The sequence below is a fragment of the Balaenoptera acutorostrata genome, chromosome 1 (genome assembly GCF_949987535.1).
Source record: "Balaenoptera acutorostrata chromosome 1, mBalAcu1.1, whole genome shotgun sequence".
Lineage (NCBI taxonomy): Eukaryota > Metazoa > Chordata > Mammalia > Artiodactyla > Balaenopteridae > Balaenoptera > Balaenoptera acutorostrata.
Window position 1 is genome coordinate 151,142,515 of NC_080064.1, and position 23,906 is coordinate 151,166,420.

The following is a 23,906-nucleotide window of genomic DNA, read 5'->3' on the forward strand; positions in this document are numbered from 1 at the left end:
GTGGAATTCTGTCAACACACTAACACAGCAACCATCTGTTAACACTGCCCTTTGAATCCAAGGGACCCAAATCATGTGGTAGGGCTGGGAGCTTCACCTTAGCTGTGAAGTCCTACTTTCATGTCATAGGGCACTTCTGGAAGGAAGCTCTGTAATGGCCAGCTCTAACTACTTACAGATTTCCTACTAGTCCTACACAGGAAGTCATTCTTGTGTCTCACCTGCATGAGTTCCTGTTATGAGGCCAGGGGGCTGGTGAGTTGAAATCCAGTTCCAGGGAGTGATGTCATCTTGACTGAGCTATGATCCTGCTGACCTGCTCCCCATCCCAGTGTTGTTGCAGCACTTCAGCTGGGGTTCAGGTTATAAGGGGACCAAAAAGGAAAATGGGGGAGTAGGATAATAGAAAAAGCAAAAATGCTTGCACATTTCCTTTGTGTCACTAAAGCATTTTCTGCTTCCATTTAATTTGATGGGCAGACCTGGCCAATGGCAGCTGGAAGCTGTACAGATGCTCTTGGAGTAGGGATAGGCTCTCACACAGATCTCAAAAATACAAAGAATTAAAACATACAGAAAACTTTCATTATGTTGTGGCTCCTAACTTGAAAATGGTGACTTATTCTTTCTTCTTTGGATAAAGTTTAAAAAACAGACATTAACTTACAAATTTTGTAAATTGTTGTAAACAATGCATGACTACAGGAGCTATCTTAGCAACAGAAAGAAATAACGAATACAAATGTTGGGAGATGTATAAATACTCATGTTCTTTCTATACAACGTCAAGTAGATTAGGAGGTCAAATCTGGAAATCCTGTCAATACATAATAAAATAGGATTGCCATTCAATCCCATTTAGATGAGATCCTTTGGTTCTTAGGATACTAAGCCAAAAAGCTAAAATGAAGTCAAGCATAATAAGAAGCAGAAATTGCTAACATTCCAAAATGAAAGGAAGAGAGGCCTTTGAAAAAAAAGAAAAAAAATCTTAAGCAATTAAATGAAAGAGAGATTTAAATTTTTACCACGTTTATTTTACATGATTCTTTAGTTCTTATTAAGTTGATACAATTTGGGGAAATAAATACTCCCTTCCCTTTTTTGTTGCATATGTATTAATAGGGGTAGGAAGAACAGAATATGACAGAATAGACAAAGGGTGTAGAAAGTGAAAAAATAAAGATGAAGAGAGAGAGAGAGAGAGAGAGAGAGAGTGTTCATATGAACCCTTCTGTTAGTAGTATCAACCAACAAAGTACAAAGTTGACAACATGAAGTGCTTTCTTCTCACGTGGACTTCAGAAAGAATGACTATGGGACCATATTCGACATACATTAATTATATAGCATCGTGGTTCAGTTTTCCTATCAGACATGATGTGTATATTCTTTTTTTCTCACTTTTTAAGCTCCATAGATGACATTATTCATGAAGCACTTTTAGTATATTATTCAGCAAATATTAATTTGATCATATTAAACCAATCTTGGTTAGCGGAAAGCACTGTCAGCTGCCATGTAAAGGTCCTCCTTTCAAGTAACACTTCATTCTACACTTGGAGCTTCATATCAGAGGAAGGTCTTGAAGGGCATTCTTCTTTTAGTTGGGTTTACAACTCACCTGCAACACTAAATGCAGATAAAATAAAGATCACACCTCAGTTAAAGGTTTGTACATAACAGCCCCTTGCAAATGTAGCCAATATCTTGTCCAGACAGTAACTGTAAAGGAATTGTTCTCTCTCAGGCTTTTTCTTTCTCCATTTCCTCTAAAGATCTTCATCCCAATGCTTGGTGCCCCATAACTGAGTGTAAGGCAGAGCTACCTCTGTGCTGGAGACGCCTGTCATAGAGAAGATCAGAACGTGTGCAGAGAACCCTGCATTATGTTCATCTCATTAGTTCTGCCCAATCCACAGGGGTAAAAAATGGATGAGATTTGATATCTTCAACACCAGCAACTCCAGCACCAAGACGCTCCACAGGGTTGAACTGTAAGAGCTAAAAAAGAAGGATTTAGTGAATAGTGGGAATCCAACTAAAGAATCAAAGGAAAAGAAAAATATATGAAAGGAAAGAACTTCTAAATTCAACCCCAGTAACAAATGGACTTGACTGACAGCCAACTGACTATATTTCCTTGAAAGGGAATTATGTCTATGATACCACTCTAGCTGTAGGGTGGTGGGGAACATATCTGAGTTTATGACTTTTCAACTGATTTGAAATATGACCTTGAGTAACTCACTTTGTTTCTCATCCTCATATAGTACAATAGGATAGTTACACCTATCAATTTCCTACTCCAAAAGTACAATTATGACATTAATTAGATATTGCACCAAATTCTGAGAGATCCAGTTATTCCTTTCATGATGAGAAAGTTTGGGAGGCACAATAAGTCTTTTAACCCCTAGTGAATTATATATGCACCGGGTCTAAACTTTACCTAAGGTCTGAATAAGCCAATTCATATTCCAGAATTGCTTTCTTTGAAATAGCTGACTCACATGGAACAATTTGATACAATGAGTGAAACGTGTTTCGACTTCTTCACTAATAGGAATCAGGTATAAAATAAGTTAATAAATGTTACACGCAATAGGATTGTTAAATGTGGGAAAATAAAAGTAGTCATATACAATTATAGACGACCCTGGGCATACTGAAAGAATGTGTCTTAAGACATTCATGCATCCCCAAATTTTTGTTTTAACAGCTTTACTGAGGGATAATTTATACAGCATAAAATTTATCTGTTGTAATTGTACAACTTAATGATTCTTAGTAAATTTAAAGAGTTGTGCAACTTTCACCACAATCCAGTTTTAGAACACTTTGATCACCCTAAAAAGTTTCCTCATCCTGTTTGCAGTTAATCCGCATTTCCGTCTCCAGCCCTAGGCAACCACTGATTTGTTTTCTATCTCTATAAACTTGCCCTTTCTGGATATTTTGTATAAATGAAATCATAAAAATATGTTGTCTTTTGCAGCTGCCTTCTTTCACTTAGCATAATGTTTTTGAGATTCATCCGTGTTGTAGCACGTATCAACAGTCTGTTCCTTTTTACTTCTGAACAGCATTCCACTATTTGGATATAACACATTTTGTTAATATATTCACCAGTTAATGGACATATGGACTTTCCAGGTTACGGCTATAATTAATAGTAGGGCTTCCCTGGTGGCGCAGTGGTTGAGGATCTGCCTGCTGATGCAGGGGGCACGGGTTCGAGCCCTGGTCTGGGAGGATCCCGCGTGCCGCGGAGCAGCTGGGCCTGTGAGCCACGATTGCTGAGCCTGCGCGTCTGGAGCCTGTGCCCCGCGACGGGGGGGGCCGCGATAGAGAGAGGCCCGCGCACCGCGATGAAGAGCGGTCCCCGCACCGCGATGAGGAGTGGCCCCCGCTTGCCGCAGCTGGAGAAAGCCCTCGCACGAACCGAAGACCCAACACAGCCAAAAATAAATAAATAAATAAATAAATAAATAAATAAATAAGAAAATCCTTTTAAAAAAAAAAAAAAATAGTATATATGACTTTCTGCTGACACATATTTTCATTTCTCTTAAGGACATTCCTAGGAGTGGGACTGGTGGGTCTTAAGTTTATGTTTAGCTTTTCAAGAAACTACCAAACTTTTCTAAAGTATCTGTACCATTTTACGTTCCCGCCAGCAATGCATGAGAGTTCCAGTTTCTCTACACCCTCATCGATAATTGATACTATCTTTTTTATTACAGCCCTTCTAGTGGGTATTAGTGGTATCTTATTATGGTTTTAATTTATATTCCCTAATGACTAATGATGGTGAGCATCTTTTCATATCCTTCTTAGCCATTTATATAGCCTCCTTGGTGAACCTTTGCCCATTTTTATACTGAGCTGTCTGCTTACTGAGTTAAAAGATTCTTTACACATTCTGAAAACAAATCTTTTATCAGTTGCATGATGTGCATATATTTTGTCCCAGTCTGTGGCTTGTCTTTTCATTCTTTTACTGGTATCTTTTGAAATGCAAAAGTTTTTAATTTTAATGAAGCCCACTTTACCTTTTATTTTTCTTTTATGGATCATGTATTGGTGTCATATCTAATAATTCTTTTCCTAACCCAAGGTCATGAAGATTTTCTCCAGTTTTTTTCCTACGATTTTACAGTTTTAGCTCCCACATACAGGTTTATGAGCTATTTTGAGTTAATTTTTGCATATGATATGAATTAAGGGTCTTAGTTCATTTTGGTTTTAGCATGTGAATATTTGATTTTCCCAGCACCATTTGTTGAAAAGATTATTTTTTCATCATCGAATTATCTTGGCACCTTTACTGAAAATCAATTGACCATAAATGTAACAGTTTATTTCTGAACTCTCAATTCCATTCCATTGATCTATATTGCCTATCTTTGCTCTAATACCACAGTAATTAAGTAGTTACTGTGGCTTTATACTGACTGGAAATTGGGAGTGTAAGTACTCCTTTGTTCTCTTTCAAAATTGTTTTGGATACTCTAGGTCCCTTGCCTTTTCATATTCATTTTGAAGTCAGCTAAAGGTTTCCCAATATGTAGCCAATATCTTGTCCAGACAGTAACTGTAAAGGAATTGTTCTCTCTCAGGCTTTTTCTTTCTCCATTTCCTCTAAAGGAGATCTTTTCAAAGAACCAACTTGTGATTTAATTTTTCTCTTATTTTTCTCTTCTATCCAATGAAGATTTTCTCTTTCATTGATTTCTGCTTGCTTGCTTTCTTCTGCTTGCTTTGGACTTATTTTGCTTTTCCCAGTTTCTTTTTCTACCTTCCTCAGTTACAAGGTGAGATTTTTATTTTAGACCATTCTTTTCCTATACAGATGTCTAAAGCCATAAATTTTCCCCAAGAACTGATGTAGCTGCATCCTATAAATATTGATATATCATGTGTTTGTTTTCACCATTAAAAACAATTTCTGGCTTCTCTTGGCATTTCTTCTTTGACTCAGGTTATTTAGAAGTGTGTTGTTTAATTTCAAAATATCTGGTATGGATTCACCAGATCTCTTTCTGTTGATGATTTCTAATAAAAAGTTGTTATGGTCAGAGTATGCTGTATAATTTCAATCCTTTTAAATATTGAAAGCTGTTTTATGGCATAGCAAATGATCTATCATGGGGAATGTTCCATGTGCATGTGATAAGACTGTATTCTGCAATCATTGTTCTATATATGTCAGAGTTGTTTGATAATGTTGTTCAAGTCTTCTCTATATCCTTGCTGATTTTCTATTAATTATCAAGAATGGGGTATTGAAGCCTCCATTTATTATTATTGGGTTATCTATTATTTCCTTCAATTCAATCAGACTTTGCTTCATATGTTTTGAAGCTGTTATTAGAGCATATACATTTATAATTGTTATATCTTTCTATCTATTGATCCTCTCATCATTATAAAACATCTTAGTCCCTGGTAATTCTCTTGTCTCTACATCTATTTTGTCTGATATTTAATAAAACCACTTCACCTCTCTTATGGTCACTGTTTGCATGGTTTATCTTTTCCCATCCTTTTTCTTTCAACCTATTTGTGTTTTTAATTTAAGTGTGTCTCTTGCACACAGATAGTTGGATCTCTTTTTTATCCAGTTAACAATCTTTGCCTTTTGCTTGGCATGTTTAGACATTCACGCTGAATGTAATTATTGACATGGTGGGTTTACGTTTGCTAATTTGCTACTTGTTTTCTACGTCTACTGTCTTTTTTCATTCCCCTTTACTGCCTTCTTCTGTGTCAAATACTTCTTACTGTACTATTTCAGTTCCTCTATTAATTTTCCTTTACTATTTTAGTGGTTGCTGTCAAGATTATGCTTCTTAATTTATCACAATCTACTTCAGATTAATTCCAGTGAAATGCAGAAATTTTGCTCCACTATAGTTCCATTCCTTCTGTCCTCCTTTGTCTTTTACTGTCATTAAATACTGTATGTTACATCTATATACGTTATAAACCTACCAGCACAGTGTTACAAGTATTGCTTTGTACAATCTTATGTCTTTTGAAAGAAGTTGAGCAGAGAAATGAGAAAAAACATATTTAGTCTTTTCTATTAACTCATATTTATCATTCCAGCACTTTTCATTTCCTCCTATGAATTTGAGTCACTATCTGGTAACTTTCAGCCGAAGGACTTCTTGTATTATTTCTTGTAAGACAGGTCTGCTAACAATGAATTCTCTGTCTTTACTTGGAAATTTCTTAATTTCATTTTCATTTTTGAAGGATAATTTTGCTGGATACAGAATTCTTGGCTGACAGTTACTTCCTTTCAACACTTTAAATATGTCATTCCACTGTCTTCTGTCTTCCATTGTTTTTGATGAGAAGTCAGACATCAATGTTCCCTTGGATACAATGAGTTGTTTTTCTTTGGCTCCTTTCAAAATTTTCCTCTTTGTTTTTGTCTTTCAACAATTGGACTACAATATCTCTATGTGGATCTCTTTGTATTCTTCCACATAAGGTCCACTAAGCTTCTTGGATGCATTTCAATGTTCTTCATCAAATTTAGGATGTTTTCAGCCATTGTTTCTTCAACATTTTTTGCTGCCCCTTTCCGTATGTCCTCTTTTTGGAACTCCCATTATATGTATACTGGTATATTTAATATCATCTTACAGGTCTCTTTATCCCTGTTCATTTTTCTTCAAATTTTTTTATCTGTTTTTCAGATTGAATACTTTACTATCATGTTGAGATGCTCCAGTGAATTTTTTTTCCCCTACTTAATTCTTCACTTCAATTATTGTACTTTTCAACTTGAGAATTTCTATTTGGTTCTTTTTTTCCTTTTAATATAATTTCTATCTCCCTATTGAGAATCTCTATTTGTTGATTCATTATTGTTTTATTTTCCTTTAATTCTTTATACATGATTTCCTTTAATTCTTTGAACATATCTATAATAACTGCTTTGAAGTCTTTATTAAATCCAAAAATCTGGGGACACTCAGAGTAATTTCTATTGACTGTTTTTTTCCCTGCCTATGAATCATACTATCTTGTTTCTGTGGATATCTTACAACATTTTGCTGAAAATGAGACATTTTAGATAATATATTTTAGTGACTCCGGAGTCTTATTTTTTTCTCAAGAAGACTGTTATCAATTGCTGTTGGTTGGTTTATTCTTTGTTTGATAACTTATTCAGTTAGATCTGTAAATCTGCTTCCCCCACCACAGTGTAACAAGCAGAGGTTGATATCTCTGCTCATTTTTTTTTTCTTTTTTAAGAAAAAAGTTTTACGTTTTCCTTTTTTAAGCTTGGTTTCCTAAGGGTCACCACTGTATCTGCATAGCTTAGTGGTCAACCAGTGACTGAAAAGGGGTTGCATTCAAATACCTTAGCTACTAAAGCTTCCATCCTATGCCAATGGGCAGGAGAACATATTCAAAATTTAGGCCACTTTCAAGTCTGTCCTGGTTTTTACTTTCCACTGAGATCTTTCCCTGCACATGCATACAGCCTCAGTGCTGGTCTTCATGGCCTACCCCAACCTGGGAGAACCTTCACACCTGACCAAGCAGGGAAGAGAGAATGCAAGTAGCCCCAGGCAAGAATGCCACAGAGTCCTACAATTCTTTCCCAAAGTTCAGCTATTTTTCAAGCATAAGTACTTTCCAGATTGTTGCATCCCTTTGATCAATTTCCAGAGCACAAAGATAGTTATTTTTGCCAATTCTGTCCAACTTTATAATTTCTTTTTTTGAGAAGAGAATTTTCCAACTTTCTCATATGGCTATAGCCATTCAAATTTGAGAATATTCCTATAACATATAATTTTTTCCACAGAATTTAGTCAACTGCAACTGAAATATTTGGATGATTACATTAATGGTTCTATACCTATAGGAAATCCCACTATTCAAATCAAACCTAAACTTTTATTTCTTCTTTTTCCTTTATTTCTATTTTTCTATTATTCACTAATAATCAATCATTTATATAAGAGCATCTGTTGATTTCCTATTATGTGCCAATCCACTGCTTTTTAGACCTTTTCAACCTGTATCACCAGCAGTTGCCTCACTCTCATGTTAGCAGCCCTATACTATAATCCAACTATATGCTTCATCAAATTATAAATTACTACATGTTGTGAGCTTTCAACGCTGCCCTATCAATAATAATAATACAAAACATTTATGTGACACTTACTGTGTGCCAGGCATTATTCTAATTGCTTAACATAGGTTAACTCATTGAACTCACAACAACTCTATGAATAGTTACTATAAATATCTCTGTTTTATAGATGAGAAAACAGAGACTCAGAGAAATTAAATAACTTGTTTAAGATCATATAGGTAGTAGGTAGCAAGGATATGATCTGAATTCAGGTACTCAGTCTCCAGAATCCCTGCTCTTAATCACAACATTACACTGCTTTATGAGTGTGTGATCTGCAAATGCCAAGAATCTATTACTTCACTTTGATATCACCAAATCCACAAGGGGAGTGAAGCATATACTTCAAAAGACTGTACTCACAGTCTTTTCACTTGAAATTACTGTATCTAGCATTCAAAATGACTACTTTTTATCAAAGTGAACTGCTCAAAGAATTTTTATATTAGAAGTGGCTAAACTGTGTTAAGAGAAAAGCTGCTACTATAAAACAAACAGCATAAGCATATCCTAAACATATCAAATCCATTTTCAAAATCAGACAAGTCATGCCCACTGATTGAAATGTGGAAGGCATTAAACATTTGAATACAAATCTAAAATATCAAACATTGGTAAGAATTAACTATAGCATGTTTTTTAATATTTCAGGAAACATATAAACATATAAGTTCTTTCTTTCTTGTTAAAATTGGCTTTCCCGCCCCCATTCTTTCCAAAACATGACCTCATTATGAAATTCCAATAAAAGTTCATATTTTGACTTTTACTAAAGTCAATTTACCTTAGTTCATGGACTCTTCTGTAATTTTGCAAGTGTAAATCTATAGGCAAAAGTATAATTGTTTACCCATGACTGTCTTGCTTATTCTGCCATTTTAAATACTCTCCCAGGCCTTCTGAGAGATCACACAAAGATTCTATTGCTAAAAGAATGTGTCAGCCAGTGGCAAAACCAAGACAGTCACTGCCAACCTCCTTTTTCCTAAAGAATAGGCAATAAAGCTGAGCATTGGAGGCACAGAAATTTGTTTTGAAGGTCTTTTTCTCATATAATATCTTTCAACTGACAAAGCGATTGTGTCACAAAGAACTAAATGTACACTGTGAAGTACAAACATCCATGCTCTGAGGATCTGTAGAATGTAAATATATTTTTTTTAAACTGCATTTAAAATGTAACTATGTTTACTTTAGCACCATTCACTTGGACTGAGATGACTAAACCATGGGTACAGGGAATTATGAAATCTAGGAAGAAAGCAAGGAGCTGAAAAGACCAAAGAGGGGAAAATCTCCTCAAAGTGGAATAATTCTTTCCACATAAATCATTTTGTGATTTTTTAAAATAACCTTTATGAACCATGAGGTAGTGGAAGAGGAAAGTCAAAATGACAAATTGCTAATCATGCCAAGAGACCCCTTTTCCCTTTCCTGATGATGTTTCCTCAACATGAGTGGTAGTTTCCTTAGGCAGGCCAATGACAGAATGGTGCTTTAACTATATAAGCTATACATATCTGTATTTGGGAACTTAACATATCTTAAGTTCAGACTCCTTTACAACATAAATTCTGATAGACAGGAGTAACAGACCTTTATTAATTAATGTGGGGAATTCTATTCTCAATATTATATAATAACGACTACTTCTTTAAGAAAGAGAAACAAAAAATAGCAGTTGCTAGCCTTCCTTAAATTAATAGCCAAAAAAAATACTTTGAATTTACCTTGCTGTGCCACAACAAAGAATATGAAATCAAACAAGGAGCTGTCCTTTTTGCCCATTAGAATGAAATGTTTTATGTGTCTCTGCATTACCTCTTAATCCTTTTACAAAGTGCTCAGGGTACTCTCATCTCACTATTTCCAACCTGATTATGTTTCTTTAGACTTTACATACTCTGGGCAAATTAATCTTCCTGAAGCATGACTCTGAGCCTTTCACTCTTGTGCACAAAAACTCCAAATCTCAATTTTTTACTGAATTAAATACTATCATTCTCCCCTGGTGTTCATGATAAGAGAGCCCCAACTTCTCTTTCCATTCTCATCTACTTACTATTACTCATCCTTATATTCATCCTTGTACTCTAGATAAACCAAACTTTTGATTTCCCAAATTGAGTCTTTCTGACTCCTTCCTTGCCTTTGTCCAAGCTTTTCATTCCACCCAGTTATTCCCCCACATCCAACCTTGCAATGGCAAAATTCTGGCTAAGGCTCCACAAAAATAACACTTTAACAAAAATTTTCCTAATACCACCATTGCATCAATTATTACACCTCTTTATCCTGACTCGCCAAAGTATTTTTTAAACCTCTCTGATAGCCTTTATTAAATCCATCTGTGATATAATTATTTGTGAATCTCAAGTTTGTAGCTTATGACACTATGCCTTACATATATTCGTTGAATGGAACAAAAATCACTGCTCAAGAGAATACTAGGTAATACTCTTCTTAATATATTCTCCCCTCCCCTTTTCTCTTTCTTTTTTTTTTTTACAAATTTTGTTTTCCCTGATTTAAAAAATAATTCATGTTTCATTAAACAAAAATTTTTAGTTCTTCATCTTTTTCAAGTAACTTTTCCCTTGATATTTTCCTAAAAGCACAGGGGATCACAGTCCTGACAATTCTTGCTGATTTTCTGTGAGCCTATCACACCTCAATGCTAACAACCCTCAGTGTACTCATCAAAACTTGCTCTTCAAAGCTAGATGAGCATTTTACACATGGCGAATCAATTTAAGGAGCTCACTAGAGTTCCAAGCCTACCTCTGGGATACTGAACTTTAATTATCAATAGTCTCTTTCTTCAAAGCCACCAGAAATACACCAACTGACACCAATATTCAAGTTCCATGAATGGATCTACAAGTGATCTAACTTGGCAAGATTTTCTACCACTTCTCTCCTAAGTAGCCCATTCCTATGTTTATAAATATAGCCATTCACCATATACTATCTCGAGACTAGCTCTAAGGAATAAACTCTTTGAAAAGTTAAAAAAAAAAAAAGAAAAGAAAAGAAAATAGCCATTCACATATGGTTACACAATTTAATAGAGCAGCTCCAGACCAGCTAAAAGCAATACTTAAATCTTACACCTACACAGATATATGGAATTGACTAAACATTAGCCTGGATTTAAAATAAATAAATAAATAAATAAATAATACCAACAAGCTTTACCTATTCTCTCTGACATCACCAATACTCAGATAATAGTAGAAGCCTAAAGATATACAGTACTAGTTCTGAATTTGTAATTAGTAAAGGGTCCTTCTTGTCCAAAACTAATTTCTTTAAGGTTTTGGAGCCGTGGGCTCTGCTAATTTGCATGGTTGATATACTTGGCCAATAGGTCAATTAAATTACCTGTTGAATGAGTGAGCGAGCCTCTTCAGAGACACATTCTGGCATGTTCAAAGTAGTGTGAGTATTTATTCCTGCTGGATGGCACTCAACCAGAGTCTGAAACAATCAATCAGGTACACTTCTTATCCCAAACAACATCATATTCTGTTCCATCACAGGGTTTATGGACAGTAAATACAGAAAGCTCAACAACCACCTTAACTGGAGGTGCAGTAATCACCACAGTACCCTCTAAGCAGTTTAGGACAAGGGCTATGAGCCCACAGAACTCTAACTGAAATACAGGCAGTCATCAAAATCACATCATAAGCTTAGGCCACTCACCTTTTTCCTTAGTTATAAATAGAGTGGCTCATAATAGAAAAACTTCCATTATACCCAAAAACTAAAATGGGATTTGATATCTCAAATTTTTTAATGTTCTTAAAAACCTTCGAAGTTGAAAATTTGTTAATGATAATGCTTTATATATGTATAGCACTTTATGGTTTAAATGTATGTATAGGTGACTTGTATATTCCACAACCATGTTAGGCGCTCAGTATTAACTACATATTTAAGGTAGATGACTACTTACAAAGGTATGACTGTTCATTTCCTCTGTTTTCATCCCAGGAGGCAAATTGCACAATACTCTATTAAAATCTATTAACTATTAATCTCAAATATCTTACTTAAAAGTTATTGATCAGAGAGTATAAATTCTCTCTGATCAATAACTCCCCGTTAAGCCAGAATGGACAGGAAAAATTACAGTATTGAGAAAAAAGATAATACTACCTTTAATATCTACATTAATTTTCTAAAATGATAATTCCCTCCTGGTTTCAGACAGTTATGTAAAACATACAGAGAATTTAAATCCTTACATGGACCTTACAGATTTAACTCTGTTAAAACTGACTCACAGAAAAAGAAGAGAAAGAATGTGTAGTCTTATATCTCGCTATGGACTAACAGTGTGACATAACAGAATTTTACCATCAATTTATTCAGTGTAATAGAAGTCAACTTTTTAAAAAATCTGGAATCTTGATAAACATGCATTTTTCTGCCCATCCCCATTTTTGGTATCAAGGTTTTCTTACTTAGTACCTGACCTAAAAACTAAAGGCAAAGGCTAAATATTCTCAATTTGAAATCAAGGTAGCATCTGGATAAACTTAATAAACCTCCAGGTCACTGCTTACCTTGCCAGTGAGAAGCTCAAAGAGGACAGCACCCAAACTCCACCAATCACAGGCTTCAGTTTCTTCCGTGATTGCTCCAACCTCTAAACACACCAAGAAAGGTTGATATTAAAATTCCAAAGGTCAATTAAACTCTCAAAATTAACATGTATTAGCAAGGTGACCTTTTTAATGCTGAGAGAGCACATACTAAATACTACTGGGTTTTCAAAATTCCTGAAAGTTACTTATCCTTTTGGTCACCTACTGTGGTTGCATTTTTTTATGCAGTCATATATTAAACTGAGACATTTGTTCTTTAGTTGATAGAGGGACACCTTCAAGATGCTATACTTAAACGTTACATGAATCTACTAGATCAGCATTTTGCTTAATTTTTCAAATTTGAGAATGTACAGCCAACCCTATCTCAGGGGTCATTTTTTGTTTTAGAAATAAAGACTCTAGGTTTCAGAAGGAACTTCAAAAATTATCTAAATCAGTATTAATTATCCTTTGAGTTACAGACTAGAAACCAGAGAGGTGAAATGCCTTGTCCAATGTCATATAGTAAATCAGAAGCAGAACTAGGACCTATAGTATGATCCCTCTCCTAAATAATCAATTGTTTTCAACTAAAGAAGGAGGATGTGAAATGCAAATTTACCCATTTTACTATTCGGAAGTACAGATAGATATGGTGTTTTAAGCCACAACTGAAACTACTGGCTAAGATGAGGGCTTTTAGAATATCTCCAAATTACAGTTTTATCTGTGTTATCCCTATCTCTCACCAGCACAAGTTCCTGAAATGTAATATGAGTTTTCAGGTGTTATCCTTCAGTTTTCTTCACAAATCAGCAATAACTCCTCATTTCACCATTTTTGAGGCTTTTAGCTCTTAATTCATGTTTGATGTCTTCTTGTCCCTTCCTAATGACATTCAATTAGTCACTAAGCCTGAATATATCTGCCCTTTCGTTTCCATTAAACTGACAAAACACGCTTATTATTTGTCTACAGGTAGCCCAAAACTCACAACAATCATGTTGAAAAGGTTTTAAGTAGTTAGATTGGAACTTGGACAATAATAAGTGGAAGTGGTGCTCAGGCGCCCCAGCCTTTTAACCAATACTTAGTGAATCTACTGTGTTGGAGAACCAAAAAAACTCGTAACACAGCTCGAGTTTTAAGTCTTAAAACAAAGGTCATATGGATCAGAAAAAGAAAAAAAGGGCCATTTCTATGCAAAATACTGAAATTACTCCACTTCAGCAACCTCCTTCCTTATCCCTGCACCTACCGTATTCTGGGTTTCACAAGGCCTATGTACAACTACACCCTTCACACCAGCTCCTACCCATCTTTCCTCTCCTTATCGTGCTACCTGCCAAATCACAACCTCCATTCTCTAACTTAGCTGTTCTCAGCTCGGTGGTAAAAAGAAAACATAGATATTTAACTAACTCATATTATTGTGTGAATGACCAAAAGTCTTCTAATCCTCCGAGAGCCATCTGCATTCATAAAATAGCAGCTTGTTTGAAAAACTGAGAACTATCTTACTATCTAACAATAGAGGTTTAATTATACATGTTTTGACACATGAATTCAATGAAATATTACTACATAAGCATTTTAAATGATGTATTCACGCAAGGTTTAGGTATATAAGTAAATGTCTGGATATATTAAATTTAAAAATAACAAGCTATAAAACAATAGAATCCTAATTTTAAAAATACATATATTTTTAAAAGACTGGTGAGAAGATGTAACAAAATGTTTTAGTGCTTTGCCTCTGGGATGGTGAGATTTTTATTTTCATTCTTATACTTATTAACCTACACGAATAACTAAGTGGTACAATTTTAAATGTATAGCAAGATGGCATGAAAACATTCAGACTTGTTGGAGCAGGAAAGATGAAGCTATATAGGCCAGTCCTCCCTAAGAGTCTGTTTGCCTATAGTTTCCTCTACAACTTTACACTTGATCTTAGCCAAAAGGCCACGAAGCGATCCTCTACAACTGTAATGTATCGTATATTAGAGACAGCAGTGCACTAGGAATCAGAAGTCCTGGGTTAAGAGCCTTGAGGAATTCACTTGATCTCATCCATAACACGAGGGTGAGATCTGAGGACCTCTAGGTTTAATTTAGCTCTATAATCTACGATTCTGATACTTAAGGATTCCCTAAAACAGTGATTTTCTTCAAGGACAATTCCTTGGGGGCTCTCATTCAAAGTACTTATGTTACCCCTACCAGATTCAAATACACTGCCCCCAACCCCATTCCCAAGCTCCCCACAGAAAGCCACCATCACCTTTGGAAGTGTGCTCCAGAAACTTTAAAAAGGATGTGTGTTCTTAGAAACTTCAGAAAAGTAGAAGAAATTTACCATAGCCCTGTCATCAAATATAACCTTTTGCACATTTCCTTCCAGTCTAAGGCAGGCAATGGATTACGTCACTTCCCTGTTCGAAATTCTGAAATGGCTTCTCACTGAACATTAAATAACATTCAAATGTCTGGCTTAACCAGGTATGTATATATATTCAGGCCTCTATAATGAGGTCTCAACCTATCAAGATCCATTCAAACACGTATAAGCAGTACAAACTAGGTCCCCTGCTAGGCACTATTCCTCCACAGAACACTATGTACTCACCACATTGCTAAATGATGTGAAACTAAAATCAGTTTTCAGAGTTAATGGCTTTATTTTTAAATATCTTGCTCAAGAATTTAAGTTATGTCATTTTCTTTAATCATAAAGCAAGCAGTATATACTCCTTAGTTTTAGAAAGGTGTTACATGTTCACAACTCAAGACCCCAAATTATTGATCAGCCATCTGTTTTGAGTATGCAACCTCCAAGTCTCACTTTCCGTGTCTGAAGGTTGCTAGCAGGCACATATTGTAATAATGGTAGTTGCAACAACAAAACAGTAGCTAACATCCGTTGACTGCTTACTATATGTAAGGAACCGTGTTTAACATTGTACATGAATTATTTAAAATTTCCAAGCATCCTTACGGAGAACTTACTTGGGTAGAATGACTTTGGAGGAGAAAGAATACGTATTTGTGTGTTCAGGGAAAAGAGGAACGCCTGACCCAGTCAGCTCAGAGAACGTTGTGAAGATCAGATGGTTTTACAGGGTCTAGTAACACGCCCTGAGGAGCTCTAGACTAGAACCACACCCCAAGCCCCTGCTCACAAAGGTTTCCTGTCAGAATTGAGCAAAGGGTTATTGTGATAAGTCTATGCAATGTAATCAATGACTAATATAATTTATAATGGGAGCTTTCAAATTCACCAAAAGGTCCAAAGTGCCGTCACCAGTGTAGCCTAGACCACCAAATGCTACACGTTGTGCCTGCTTCCCATATCACTGCTGGGAATGTGCGCTGGGGGTGAAATGTGTCAGAGCGAGAGAGAGAGCGAGAGCGAGAGCGAGAGCGAGAGCGAGAGCGAGAGAGAGAGAGAGAGAGAGAGAGAGAGAGAGAGAGAGAGAGAGAGAGGGAGGGAGGGAGAGAGTGTGTGTGTGGGCGCGCGGTGGGGGGAGGGGGATCTCTGATGCTACCATAATCACAGTGCATCCTCCTGAGCATCAAAGAATTTTATATGTGTGGGAGGTGGTAGGATGTTGTTTTATTGTTAAAAGAAACACAGACCCATTATGGAACAGAACGTAAACCTTGCATGGATCTGCAAGATAAAAAGACTTCAAAGAAACTTCAGGATCATATTATTAGTCTCGGAGGTCCCCATTTCATGTCACCTCTACAGTCAGAAGTACTTTGGTAGAAAAGTTTGAGAGGCACTTCAGGAGACAGACAAGGTGTTATTCCTTTTTTGGTTTCTGTGACCTTGCTCAACTAAGGAGTCTAAGAACTAGGTTCACCGGTTTTTATGCTGCTTTGAAATCCCTCACAATTTTCTGCCAGAGTCCTTAACAGGTAGATAATGACCAACATACTGCTTCAAATGTGGATGCTACAGTGTCTGACAAGCACCAGTCTGAACGTGAGGCAACACAGACAGTAGCAAGAGACCCAAGCAGGCCCTAAAGTTAATTTAATTCCCATTTTCAGTCGGCTCGCTTTCTGGTCCAGGATACGGGGTGCACCACGTGGCACCTGATGTAACTGCTGGTGACACCCCCTAGCACCATCAACCTTAGTCTACTTCATCCACTCCCCATTTCTTTTCCCATCTTTCCTTGATCTTCCCCTCTTCTTTCTTCCACTGACAGCCTGCTTCTTTTCCCCTCCCTTTATTCTCTTTTTCCTCCCCACTCTTGGCTGTCATTGGTTAAGCTTTCTAATGGCACTTGGGCCTAAAGAAACTACTGATCCCATCTAAGAAAAACTGCTTCTGAAAGTCTGAAGACAACTAGGCTGAATGTCATCTTTAATCTGACTGGGATAATAAAGAAGGATAGCAACTCTGAAAGGTTAATTTTTTTTCTCATGGAAATCTGGAAAAAAGACACTGAACAAGTTTTAAATCCATCCCCTTAACAGCGCAGCTTGAATCACTTCAAAATGACTTTATATTAAGGATTCGTTAATTAATGTGAAACTGACATCATGACCAACTGTGCTTGATTTTAATAGATGACTCTGAACTACAACAAAGAGTTCGATATTTAGATAAGATACAAAGAAGAACTTCCAAACGGCTAAGGAAACTTAAATATTAGAACAACTGGAAGAAGATACTTACATAATTTCTTCTTTAGGGTTTTAAAATAGAATTTCACTTTCTTTTAATAATCAGAATGAAAGATTTTGATTGTCTTTTCAACATCCCTTATAGATCAATAATTCTTAGATTAAAATTTTAAAGATATACCTTGAAATTGCATTGCCAAAAAGAAGACTGAGGTTGTGTGGCTGTCAAAAGCAATACTCTAAAACTGCTTTACTTGCAAAATCTATACAAAATTTTAAGCATAAACCAAGAGTACTGATTCATATATAAAGCTACATGATAGCTACTACAAACACCAGGTGAACAGTCAGGTATGTTGTGTCCAAAGTCAAAAGCAGAGAATATAAAGAAATATCAAATAAATTTGTGAGGGTTCTTTTAAAGTATAACATAGTAAAGCTGAGAAATCCCTTTAAACTCCCTACCTTGAATTTTTTAAATCTCTGGTGGGAAAAAAAGCAGAAAAAAAATTTAAAGGATAAATTCTCCACTGCTTTGTCAATTTTCAAAATATTTTCCCTATAAAACCCAATGTATTCAGTTCCCATGCATGCCCCTTCCCCTGACACTACATTCTATATTTGCAGGTTCCAGGGTGGTAAAGCAGTATCCTTATTCTCCACAAGGACAGCAGGGCTATAAAGCATTAAGCAAAGGGATCGGGGGAAAAATAAACTATTCCCTAAGAAAACAAACAAATCCTCAGATTATTCCCACAAGAACTCCAAAAGAGACAGTGATATCAAAGAATCCTGAATTTTTGTCTTTGAGTCAAAGAGATGTATTGACAGGGCTCTAGTTCTGCTACTGTTTGAGCCTGGCTGGATATTTTAGCTTCTCTGAAATTGAGGACAGCCAGACCTCTAGCATTCTTTTTACCTGTAATTTTACGATCCTGAAAGTATTTTCAAAAGCACTCATGAGCCCTTCTCATAACGTCTTCTCCCTCCATTAACCTAAGATGCCCAAAGAGTGGGATTATGCTAAAATGAGCCAGCATTCCACATTCGTCCTTCTTCTCCTTTCCACACACAGCCACCCTTCCTTTCCCCAAGAGACCTGGTGGCAAGCAAAACGAATCAGTGTCACTAAATCTAACCGTTAGCATCTTTTAATGTAATGGAGACACAAAATCAGCTCCACATTAGATTTCAACTCATCCAAAATTTTTGGAGGACATCAAATATGTGAGAACAGTTTAGTAAAATTCTAGAAATCCCATTTTAGTGCTATCAATCCTCATACTCTAACACAATATAGAATTTTATGGATTCATACTAATGATTCAAACTATCATAACTCACAAGTGAATAAACAAGTTTAAATAAAATAATAAAGATACCACAAGATAAAAATGTGTCTTGCCTACCTTTGTTTTACTCATGTTTATCACCTCATAGAACACTCTTCAACAAGCCAGGACATCTCTCAGAAAAATAATGCTGCCTTAGTAACCCATACTGTCAAAGGGCTTGCTAAAACATAGCCTAAGAGAGTTTTATAGTCCTATGATAGTCAGAGTTTACTAAGTCTCCCTCTTACAGCCAAAAATAATAATGTTAATCTGACCCCAAAACTGTACTATAATAAGCCTTGCTCCTGAAAAGTAAAAGAGCAAAAAAACAGAAAGCCTGGACTCAGGAAACCGTAAAATGTCTCTATCTATATGAGAAGTGAAGGGAAAGAAGCAAAGTATACACTCTTAGACTTGAGAAAGTCTGAAAGACACTGGAGAGACCATTCGATCCCAGCATTACTGAGATCATGACATACACTATCTACTGGCCCAGGCCCTGCCTTTTAGGGCTATATAGTTTAAGCCACATGGATTTGTCAAAGACGTGACTCAGAAATAACTGTAGATAATACTAAAACTATGCTGGAAATTGTACAGAGAATTTTAAAAGCTAGAAAATGCGTCTCAAACTCAAGCTTTATAAATGAACACCAACCTTCCTATAAAGCTTTATAAAGATGAATCACCCAGCTCGGTGCTTTGTGACCACCTAGAGGGATGGGATAGGGAGGGTGGGAGGGAGACGCAAGAGGGGGGAGATATGGGGATGTATGTATATATACAGCTGACTCACTTTGTTATAAAGCAGAAACTAACACACCACTGTAAAAAATTATACTCCAATAAAGATGTTAAAATAAATAAATAAAAAATAAAAACAAAGAAAAAAAAAGATGAATCACCTTGCATTTTAAGTAACTGTGAATTCCCAAATTCAGAATTTACTTTTCTTTAAGAGACATTACTGTTATGGTGCTTGATAAATAAGGGAATATGATATTCTACATTGAGCTCTTTGATGGATTTGTTAAGGCACATTTTCAGACTGGTGACATCACTTGATTCTCCACTAAGGGAGACCCACACAGGCCCTCACATCCTTCCTCTTACCTCTACTGATCACAACAAATAGCTACCCATCCCCATTCCAAAAATCTTTAGAGACAATTCCATGACCTCCCTCTGGCAGTGTGTTCTACTGTTGCTGTCTTCCTTTCAGGATATGATAGGAAATACAGTAAGTTCAGAGTTTTCTTAGAAGAGAATTTCACATATAGAGAATTTCTACTTTAATTTAGAGCAAGTATTTAAATACTTCTCTCAAACTCTTTTCCTTAACTATACTTTTTTAAATAAATAGAATCTTAGATGCCTCATTTCTCTTCACTTTCAAAGTTATAGTAACTGTGGAACTGTTATTAAGAGGTCATATAAAACTCAATGAAAAAGCAACAATTGTTGCAAATCATGTGTTTATATAAGTCAAATTAAACCAACATTTAGATGTTGAAAGAATTAGTCACATAAACAATAGAGCACTTTATCCAAATATCAGAATGATGGAACAATTTTAAAGCCACAAACCTATAGAATACATTAAAATGATAATTAGCAGTAAGTATACTTTCGGGGGGGGGGGCAATATAGTTTCTAAATGCACAGGGCTTTTTTTCCAAAACAATATTTAAAATTTTGATGTTAAATACCTGATCTTAAGGATTCCAACTCTCTCTTTTAGGAAAAAGAAAAGAAGTAAGAAAAATACATTAGCTTTTAGAATAAAGGAGAGCTCTTTGGTGAATAAGACAATATAAAAATTAAGCCACATTCTTATAAACCTTAAAACTAAGCACCATATACACTTTTATAGTATCAGAAAAAAAACTGTGGTGTCTAAATTTTCCATAAATTCTGTATAAGTGTTCAGTAAGATTTAAAACACTATTACAATTAGTTTGTTAACTTTCTTCCAGGGGAGTCAAGACTTCATTAATGGCCTTAGACAGTTGTTTTTTTTTTTTTTTTTAATCTGATCTATCATTAGTGACATACTTGGACCAAGGGTAAAAGAACGTCTTTCTTCTGCAATGAGCATTCCATGTTAGCTAGAGCATGCAAACATTAGTCCTGTGTTCCTACACAGTCTTTCCCTGCAGCATCTGTTGCTAATTGAAAGGGACTAGAATTACAAAATTCTAGTCAATTTCTCTCACCAGCTCTTGCTGTGTATAAAGATTTTCTATGCAGGGGCTGAGCATTAGTCTTCCACTACAGCTGATGACTAAAGAGCTAAGAGAAAGAACCACAGAAGAAAGCATTTCTTTTTTCTTTATATATCCAACGATACATGGAACTAAACTGTGAGAAGAGGGACAGCTAAGCATATCTTATGTTAGCTTAGTAAATTACAATTCTGTAAACATAACTATTCACCTATAAAGTCTATTAATGTCCTAGTTAACCAATTGTGTATGTCTTCTGTTTGGACAGTCTCTTCTTTTTATACACATCTTCAAAAGTAACTGCCAATATTAAACCAATTATGTCTTATTTCTAGCTCCTAGGCATAATACCTGGCACACAGAAGGCACTTAATAAATGTTTGTTGAACAACTATCTCCATCTTGTGTTTTGTAGCACGGTGCAATCAAAACACCTCCAAAGGCCTCATCAGATGCATTTTCTTTAAGTCTATTGAGCACAGAGATCTACATCAAGTCCTTCTGCACCTTTACATGTGGTAGGCCAGAAAGTTTTCAACATTATCTAAAGCATACTCTGGCTGCTGGATGAAACGCAAGAATGGAGGTCAGTCAGCTGAGGACTGCAGGAGTCCAGGCAAGAGATGATGGTGGCTTAAAATGGGGTGGTCGAGTGGACACCTTCCAGGGCTCCCCTCTGCAGAGCACAATGACTGCCACAGTCTGTCCTGGCACGGATGGCATGTGGTAAAGAAAAGAAGCTGGAAAGCCCTGGGAGGAGGAAGAAGACAGGACTGGGAGATAAATCAAGGTTTCCCCTGTCCCTGTTCAATGGAAGGAATCTAGATACACAATTACATGAAATGTGCTCCAAGTGGGTAAGCTGGCGATAACATCTGAGTAACTCTAGAGCCTGGAATCTGCATTTCCTAGCCCATCCTTTCAAATGGGCATTTTGCTCCTTTTTTCTTATTTTATATTTATATTTATATAGTTCCATTTACATTTCAGAAAGTGCTGGCTGCCCAGTTATCTGTTCCACATTCCATAAAGTCCTTCAGCATTGTTACTCAATCGAAGATTCAAATGCTTTATTGGTCGAGTAGAGAATATGAACTGTTTAAAAGCTGCTGGTATCACATTGCTCTAACTCATGAGAGTGTTATCAGGGAAGACCAGCAACAGGGGCGAGCACTTTCCAGAGGGAAGAACCTGCAGCAGCTGGGGCTCAGCGCTCCTGCGCACGCCCCCCATGGTGATGGGGGAGAGGCGGTGCTGCCCCCCTTTCACACGCCTGCCTTCTTGGCTCATCCCAGTCTCTAGGCTTGCTTCCTGCCGCCACCACATGACTAATTCAGTTGGTTTTCAGGTAATCGAATTATATGAAACCCGGGGCCTTGGGTTGTACTGCGGAGACATGAACGTAAGTACTAATTCAGGCGAGGTTTAACAAAATTCTGCTTCTCCCACTACCCAGCTTTTAATTCCTTGTTGTCGTGGTGACCTGGCAACCATGTTCTGAGCTTTCCTGCAATTATCTGCACAACTTGGGTCAAAGATCCTTGACTTAACTAGATTCAGCATTCCAGAGCCAAAAATTACTTGTTCGAGGAAGTTTATAGGTATCATTACTATACAGTTTTCTTGTGAGATAAACTAAGAAACAGCTAACTACCATATGACTTCTGGTTGACTGATTATAATTCTGAGCTCTATACAATCTTGCTTACTCTCACCCTGCGTTTCTGGTAGGAAAAAAAACAATAGCATGCTCCATTTTCCATTGATCATATCACAACTCCATTCTGAATAGCCATCGGGTGTCACAGTGTTACCCAACCAAAGCCATTACAGTTGATTGATGAGAAAAAGGCTAACTGAAAATTGTGAAAATGACAGGCGCAGTTTTCTCTCTCTCCCCGCTGCTCTGATGCTGTGTTAGGCAGGCAGAGCTACATGCACTGCTATTAACGGAGCTTCAGGAATTCTATTTGCTTTATCACCAATTTTTTAAAACCTTAGCATTTTTAAACATTTATTTGAAGGAAGTATTTATAAATAATTGTTTAGAAGGAGTCAGCCCTGGTTACTTCCTGGAGATTCAAACTGACAAGATTCTACATGGTATAAAAACTGATGATTTGGTCAAAGTAGCTAGCCAATAGTTCTGGTACATAATGTTGAACTCAGCATTACATCTTCTTTGTTAAATATCACAGGTAAAAGATAGTTCACTTCCTTCTTTATAATAACATGGTGGTGAGACCAATTAACTGAACAGTTGCCAAAAATCCATTTAGACCTTAAAATTAAGAAGCATTACACTGCAGCTCTTACTTAAAACAGTAAGTATCTAATGTTGTGTTCCTCTTCTAAAAAAGAAATTTGTCCAAGATCATAAAGAAAAAGATGTAGAGTAAATAAGAAGTTAAAATTAACTTCCTTTTAACAATCTAAAGCTTGAAGTAAACCCCCTATTCCCCAATACCAGGTAGTACTAGGAAATGTACAGAGATATTGTTTTTATACAGGAGGGGTGAAATACAGTATCAATTCTTTCACCCTTATCAATTCTCTAGTTCTAACAGCTCAAGAATTTCTTCCCTTGAGAGGAATTAATGTGTTATTCACTAAGGTGCCAAATACCAAGGACTGAATACTCTGCTATTACTCTGTCTCATTCTCACCACTAGAGACAAATCACATTCTGGCCTGATGAGAAGTATGGTTTCAGAATGGGTCTATTTCAATATGGAGTGACCTTAATGCAGAGGTGAAGGTGACTGGCCCATTTTTAGGGGGTTTGTGAGGACTCCAGGATATACCCTACCTAGGGATGGATGCCAAGGTTTCAGACCCTCAAACATGTATAAAGGAACCCTTTAATCTTCTTTCCATCAGAAGGGTCTTGCCCTTCTGGACAAGGTTAAGACTTGACTTGAACCTCTTTTTGCTTAGC

General features: G+C 36.4%; 1 protein-coding gene across 2 annotated transcripts in view; it reads right to left on the reverse strand.

Annotated features, from left to right (window-relative positions):
- Nucleotides 1-583: 583 nt before the first annotated feature.
- The window catches only part of RPS6KC1 (ribosomal protein S6 kinase C1), a 204,392-nt gene continuing 181,069 nt past the window's right edge, over nt 584-23,906 (reverse strand). For both annotated transcript variants that reach the window (XM_007175583.3, XM_007175582.3), the window contains 3 exons: nt 12,745-12,827; nt 11,555-11,650; nt 584-2,004 (listed from right to left, as the gene is read on the reverse strand). In XM_007175583.3, the coding sequence (XP_007175645.2) occupies nt 1,894-2,004; nt 11,555-11,650; nt 12,745-12,827 (290 nt within the window). In that variant the 3' untranslated portion in view covers nt 584-1,893. The remainder of the gene's footprint in view (nt 2,005-11,554; nt 11,651-12,744; nt 12,828-23,906) is intronic.